This window comes from Vidua chalybeata, chromosome 1, assembly GCF_026979565.1.
Source record: "Vidua chalybeata isolate OUT-0048 chromosome 1, bVidCha1 merged haplotype, whole genome shotgun sequence".
In the NCBI taxonomy this organism is placed as follows: Eukaryota; Metazoa; Chordata; class Aves; order Passeriformes; family Viduidae; genus Vidua; species Vidua chalybeata.
The window spans coordinates 130412055-130419605 of NC_071530.1; the positions used below are offsets into that span (position 1 = coordinate 130412055).

The window sequence follows — 7551 nt, forward strand, 5'->3', positions numbered from 1 at the left end:
TATAAAACAATGAGTGTATCATAACCCTATGCTGGCTTCCTGATGGTGGTCTTTCTCTTCCCACTCCAGTAATTTGGTTTCATGATTTTTTACTCTGTAGCTGGATCAGTAAGAATAATACAAAACCAAGAAAGAAAAATAGTTAGTGACTCAAGAGAGTAGTACTGCTCTCAATTTTTTGCTAATATGCATCTCATTGATTTGTGTATTGGTCAGTTGGGTATTACTGCCGCATTTTAAGTTTTGGCCCCACTCATCATGCTCGAAGTCACATTAAATAGTACAGGGAAAGCTGTGATTTATTACTTGCACCAGGACCATCTCTACAATACCAGTGGTTTAGTCAAGCACACATTTTCCTTACCCTTTCATGGGGGAAATTGGGTCTTCCCTGAAAGGTAGTAGTGCCATTTTTTGTGAACTGGTTATTGAGAGTGCTGGTAGGGAATGTGTCCTGCAGTGTCAAGCTGGGGAGAATGGAACACTTGACGTGATGTTAAGTCTGTCTGCACACAGGTGAGGAGGAGTTTTCATGCATTGCTCAGATGTACAACCTTAAAGTCTCTATTGAACAAGCTAACTATTACACTTTAAATTTAATAGTGTTTTTCATTATTTGCTTCAGATTGAGATGAGTCAGTTTCCTACAATTTTAATGCAGGTTTTTAGTGTCACTTTTCTACACTTGTATTGTTAAACATGCATAATTTTCGCTTCAGGACCTATACAAACTAGATTTATTTTCATGGTAGACAGTAGAAACTTTGGATTAATAAATAAGTGATGGAAAAGCCTTCATAGCTTTGAACCTGAAAAGTTGTAAACACCTGGTAGCAGGGACAGAGATGGAGACACTTTTTTTGATCCTTTTAATGTCAGAGAGGAAAGTAAACTCTGCATTTCTTCCTCTCACATTTCTCCCCAAATCCTCTGAGGCTGTTGTGTGGACCTGAGTTAACAGATAAACCAGAGCAAATGCATGGATCATCAGAAAATTTGGAATGTTGTTTCATATGAATTTTCTTATATGTAAAAATATGGGAAATACATGTGAAGCAAACAAACTAGACAACTTAGAGATGTAGTAAATTTACATCTAGTAGAGAAATGAACAAAGCACAGTTCTATCCATCAAGGGAGTCTGTTGGGTGTTCAGCATGGAAAAGAAATTCATATGTGGTGAGAGCTGAAGCGCAGTGGTAGGCACAGTTGAAGATTCTCTGCTATTGGCACATGCTCCTTGTTCCCTTGAGCCCCATGGAACAGTGAACTGCCAGTCAATCATTTTTTTGTGTGTTATTTATGCTGAGAAAAGTATAGAAAGAAAATGACATTTGACAAAGAATGGTGCTGTCAGGGAGGTGTGTGCTCACTAGAGGGTAGTGCTTGTTTAGAGTTGACAGTTTGGGGTCTGAATTGTGAACATGTGAGTTAAATCCTTAGTGTTTTTAATCACTCCCCCCCTGCTTTCATTTACCCACAGGGTAATTGCCTTCCTTGAAGCTATTGTGTGCATAAAGTTTGGACAAGATCTTTTTTCCAAAACACAAATACTGTATGTTGTGTTTTGGCTTCTCTGTGTGGTAAGTGAAATTTCTAATGTGAAACATAAAGTGTGACAAAAGCATTGAAAGCATCTAAATAGCTTCCTCTCTGGAACATTGGCAGCAGGAGATCATTGTGGGGCAATGCCAGTAAAGAGCCTTATGCATGTCCTAGTAAAAACATGCTAGATTGCTTAGAATTCACATTGAACGGACTAGAATATCTTCTTTTCTCACTTCTTGACATAGCAGGTTACTGGTGCTTAACAATGAAACAAACAGTAGTTATAGGATGCTTTATCTTTATGAGAGATGATGTCAGTTTGACTGAGCCTAGCTTTGGTGGAGCTTGCTGTAGTGCCTGCTGGAAATGAACAGGAGTTAATGGATAGTGTTAATAAGCAATGTGTGTTGTGCTACACTGAAGTCTTACAACTACATAAACAACCCTCATTTATCAAGCAAATCATTCTCACTGTAACTTTCTGTACTTTAGTGTGATTACTGCAAATGCAGCATGAAATGCCCATTTTATAACAGTAAATGGACGTTTGTCTTGCCAGACTTGTAACTCTGATGCCAAGCACATTTTTCATGGTCAGTGAAAAATAAGGCATTTATAATGGGCTGACAGATAAATACTTCTCTCTTCTAATTGGGAACACAGTTTGAACAGGTGATGGAGAGTCAGAATTTATTGTTCTCTTATTTAGCATGGTGATTTTATTCCTGATACTTTAGAGGAGAAAAGTATTGAATTGCTTCTCAGATCAGAGTACCATGAAACCAAGTATGTAACCTAGCCTGAAGCATGGGGCAGAGAGGAGGAGAATTTGGTTTTCTCCCAGACTGGTGGATCCTGATAATATACCTACAAGTGCCTACCAACTGCCTTTGTGTGATGACTGTACAGAGTGTGGACAAAAATCCTGCTGGCAGTGTTTCCTGTGGGTGATCTGGATGTATTTTCCTGCTCCCATTGAGAATTGTTCTGCATACCCCATGGTGGCTGGCTTTGTGTGTAGCTTGAAGTTGACGCACGAGTCTTACTCATCCTGACAAAAGATGCAGGGAGAAACAGAGCATGAAAGTCTAAATGTGGCATCTCCAGGCACTCTGAGACCTTGAATCAGCAAGGAATTTGGAAAAAGTTTTACAGATTGTTTTTCTTGTTGATCTTTTTCTTCTCCTCCCTTGTTTAGGCCTTTACAACTTTCCTGTGTTTATATGGTATGGTTTGGTATGCAGAGTACTACGGCCATCGAGAAAAGGTACTTATATAAAAGAAGCCTGTTTTTTTTTTTGTTGTTGTTGTTGTTGTTTTTGTTTGTTTGGTTTTTTGTTTTTGTTTTTTTTTTTTTTTTTTTGTTTTTGTTTTTTATTCCAGAGTTAAGACTCCAAAGCTCCTAGATTTTGGAATTCTTTACCAGAGTTAGCATAAATGAGGATAAGGGGGGATGGTCTAGAGTGTAACTGAAGTCAATAGAAAGAACTCTGAATTCAGCAGGTCTTGGACAGATCCCAAATTACACTGTGGTTTCTAAAGAATGCTGTCCTCTTAGTTACTCAAAATGAGGCCGTAATTTTAGCAAAGTGTTCAAGGATGAATGGTTAGCTAATGTTCCCATTGTACAGGTGGAATGCTAGGGGAATATTAAGAATACTTGGTTACACAACAGATCATGTGACAAGTGGTGAGTTCTTACTGTGTGATCTATGTGGTGCCTTCGAACTAGTAAGGGAAAAGTCCAAAGTACTGTCTGAATGTTTTATGAGGACTTCTGCTACAGTTTCTAAGTCCAGTTGCAAATGGGAGGAGTACTGATAATATGAACCACCAACACCCCAATGACATGTGTCCTTGTTTTTACAGACCTTATCAGAAAGTGAAGACAGTCCATACAGTCCAGATGCTTCCTGGCTTCATTCTAAATTCAGCAGAGGTATTGGTACTTCTGTAGCTGTATTCCTGAAATGGTATAATTAAGGCTCAGCACTAGAAAGTGAGGCTTGAGAAACTTGCCTAGTTCAGCTGGACTTGTTTTAATATCTCTGCAAGACCAGTGCAGATAAATCATCTGCAAAGCTATTTTTCTTTACTCCTTTTTAAATTCTGATTCTTGGATGTGTATTTCTTTTTTGATGTGTCAATTGATTTTTTCTGCTGTTACTGCGGGCTGTTATTGTAGGTGTTGGGCATTATGCATTTCATAACTGTTGTGAACAGGTTTTCTCTCTGAACATTGCATGTTTGATTTGCTGTACTTTTATTTCTGCTAGTCAGCAATGGGCCCTGGAGCCTGTGTTCTTACTGACACTTGCCTTGTCAGTGCAGTCCTAATGGTCATAAGCAGCTTTCTTTGCACTAAGCAAAGGCAGCTTCTTTCTGACTTCTTTTCCCCTACACTAGAGGTTAGCTATCTGCCTCCTCTGTAGGCTCTTGGCGTAGTCTTGCTTATTGAACAAATATCAAAAATTCACACCTGGAAGATATCTGTCAGAGTTTATGTTCCAGATGTTTGCAAAATTAAAAATATTTCTTATTTATCAGAAGCTTGAAAAGCACCTGAAGCAGATCTTCTGTATATTTCATACATGATTTTTCTGGATGTTTATTCTCAGTTTAGTAAATTTGTGGACTTTTCTATTTTGGAGAAAAATTATTTACACTCAGAATATTTTTCCTATTTGTGCATGCTGGAGAAATCTGACAAAAACCTGCTTCTTTGTAACTTCCTGTTACTTCATTAATTGCAGGCTTCAGCTTCTTTCACATTTTGTTCTTGATTTCTTGTTTTGGTGCTCACTGCCTCCCATTTTTTCTCAGAATAAAACATGTTCTGTCATTTGAAAAACTGAAATCTAGAGGTGTACTCTTAAAAGATCCTTAAAAGACTTTGCTTACATAATTCTTATTTTCTGATAGTAGTACCTGCCACTAAGAAAAATGGGGAGGTTTAATTATTTTATATGATTTTAAATGGAAGATGTTTTCCCACTATACTTCGCTATAGCAAACTTCTGATTTTTTTTTTTTTTGGCAGGGGAGCGAAGAATTTTACAGGAGTCTTAAGAATTGCTTTAAAAAAAGTAGGCCACTAGATGGAGTACAAGTATCAACCAGTTTGTATTATACTGAAATAATCCATACTGTTAACACTGTAGCTCTAAAAAACCTTACTGCCTTTCAGATAGGAGCTTGACAATGTCAACTAAATAAATATGTATATGTATTAAACAAATACTTATTTCTCAGCAGGTGCTGACAATAGTCCACCAAAACATTCAGTCAACAGTGAAAGCCATTCATCTAGAAGGAGGAATCGACACTCCAAATCAAAAGTATCAAATGGAATTGGCAAGAAATAAGAATGGTATCTAAAGGCATCCTACAGTGTGACCAGAAATGACAAAGAAGATCAGACCTGGCTCTGAATTACCAAATGAAAGATCGATTTATAAATTAAAGTTTAAAAATGAGGTGTTGAAGAGAAGGATGATGAAGATGGTGCCACCAGTGTAGTGCAGATCATTGCCTGATGACACTTGCCATTCACTGATATAAATCTAGTTTCTTCAGTGTGTGGCATCAAAAGTTCATGAAGGGTATACTGGAAAAAAATGTTATTTTATCATAGCAGGTACTCCCTGGTTTGCATTCAGGTGTTGCAAGGTCATTTTTAATAGATTAGTTGAGGACTTCAACCCAAAGGTTAGTAAACTGATAGTGAGTTGGTGTAGTTAATTGGATTTTTTTTGTTTGGTTTATTGTGTTGTTTTCTAGAAGAGTATGCAACCCTTTGACTAAAAGCAACTCTGCCCTTCTTTCCCAGTCTCACAACAAAACTTTCCCATGCAACTGTTAATAAGTATTTAAAAATTTCATATTGCTTGCTTTTATTTAAAGGCTCTTTAGGCCTTATGTCAGGGTTTTACTAGGAAAGAAATGGGTCCAAGTTTCTTGTAAAGGATGTGAAATTGATTTTCAAACAGATGTTTTTGTTCTACATTGTCCTCCTGCTTGAGTCATACATATTCAATTTTTAAAAGTTTTTAAAATACATATATAAAAATCTGCTACATAGTAGAGGGCCATGCCTCCTGTCCTCAGTGACAAAGGTCATGTTATTTCATTGTTTTTCCTCCTCTATGGTGTTTTGCATTTTCAAGTGTAAATATGTCTTTTTTCCATCTGTGCCACATTGTGTACAATGTTTCTTCCTACTTCCTTGTATTTGCTTCCATCCTAGCTGGACCCAGAAATCCTGTTGTCTTCAGACTGATATCAGAAACTGCTTTGAAGGCTCAGATGCCCTAATGAGCTTGGTGATAAGGCAGTTTTTTGCTGAAGCTGAGTTGCTTACTATCTCCATAAACATAATTATTTGTGAAGACTTGTGGCTCTCTTTGGTGTCTGAGAGCCAGCATGATGTGATAGACCCCATTGCTTCGGTGTTTCCTATCATGCATCAGATACTCAAAAGCAAAGTCCCTCTTTCTTCTCTTTCTTGCAGGTTGGTTTTTTTGGTTTTTTTTTTTTTTTTTTTTGAGAAGGGTGATTTACTTTTTGTCTGGGTGTTCTTTTCGTTTTTTTTTAAAGTATTAATTGTGACATCTAGCAAGGTGGATAATTATCCAGCAGTGAATGTAATGATTAAGTCAAGAGGTAAGCAATCATGAGCAGTTTCTGTATTAAGTTATCAAAATGTTTTAGTGCCAATTAAATTTTGGGATTCAAGGTATTCAGAGGGGTAGGTAGCTTAAGCAAGGATAAGTAATACCCTTAGTCTTTATGAGAAAAAAGGATTTCCTTTTTCTTTGACTAATGTTACTGTGATTTGCCACAGGCTAGGTACTAAAGAAAAAAATGCAGCAGAGACTTTTATACAATTGTATGATATTGTAAATAGAAGAAGGTATCTTGTGTAATCCATCACTTCCCATGTGCCACAGATTATCAATGTTTTCAATGCACTTAAGTGTTGCTGCTGAGCTCTTCAGAGGCCTTTAATTTCTTACCCTGCTTTTCAATCAAACATGGATTGTACATCTTGGAAAGTAATGTAGTAGAAGCTGCTGTATCATCATTGCCGCAGTGACATTAAATGTTACATGAAAAAATATGTTAGGAAGACTTCCAGGCTCTCCTACACCTACTTGTTTTTCATTCATACTATAGCAATTCCATATATTGTGTTTGTATTTGTAATGTACTACATATTGATGAATGTATTTGTAGTTTTATTTGGATACTTTTATTTTCTTGGTTAAAAACTCAGTCTGTGTGAGACTGAAGAATGGCATTGTAAATTTTCTATTGATTCAATACCAAAGCAAGAGATTTGACATCTAATGGTTTAGGTATTTTAAGTACTGTGGTTTTCCAATGTGAGAGCCTATTTTGTACTTGCCAGGGGTATACACACCAACTATGTGTACAAAGCTTATGTGTGTAAAGAGCTGCTGAAGTACAACATCTACCTGCCTGTGGGGACAAGCACATGTTTTGTAAATGTAGGCCTGGTGCTCCCATTGCTGAACTGCACCCTAAAAATACTGGAAAGAGAAATATTGAAGTGTCATCTTGATGGAAGCTGACTTCTGTATACTATTATAACAGCTTTGTCCTGAAAAAATGTTGTTTGACAACATATTTAAATTATTTCCAATTAAGTATTTTTATTTTAAATTTTTTTGGTTGTTGTGTGGTGTTTCATTTTGGGGTTGGGAGGGTGTTGGTTTGGGGTTTTTTGTTGTTTTTTGTTTTGGGGTTTTGGGATTTTCTTGGTTTGTGTTTCTAGTGGGTTTTTTTTTGTTTGTTTGGTTTTTTTTTGTGGGTTTTTTTTTGGCTTTTTTTTTTTTTTGCTTGCATTTGCTGTTTTTTTTTATTTCTTTACTTTAAAGGAGAGATTGCTAGGGAGAAGGAAAACTTAAGTAAACTATTCAAGTGCTGCTTGGTAAATGGCACTTTGTCTCCTCTATCAGCAGTTCTGGCTGGAATTCACAT

General features: G+C 36.8%; 1 protein-coding gene across 2 annotated transcripts in view; it reads left to right on the forward strand.

Moving 5' to 3' along the window:
* The window catches only part of PTDSS1 (phosphatidylserine synthase 1), a 28474-nt gene extending 21237 nt beyond the window's left edge, over nt 1-7237 (forward strand). Inside the window, exons 10-13 of one of the 2 annotated variants that reach the window (XM_053959067.1) lie at nt 1484-1583; nt 2747-2815; nt 3418-3487; nt 4801-7237. In XM_053959067.1, coding sequence (XP_053815042.1) covers nt 1484-1583; nt 2747-2815; nt 3418-3487; nt 4801-4913 — 352 coding nt within the window. In that variant the 3' untranslated portion in view covers nt 4914-7237. The remainder of the gene's footprint in view (nt 1-1483; nt 1584-2746; nt 2816-3417; nt 3488-4800) is intronic. The other variant, XM_053959076.1, reaches the window with a different exon arrangement.
* Nucleotides 7238-7551: the final 314 nt, after the last annotated feature.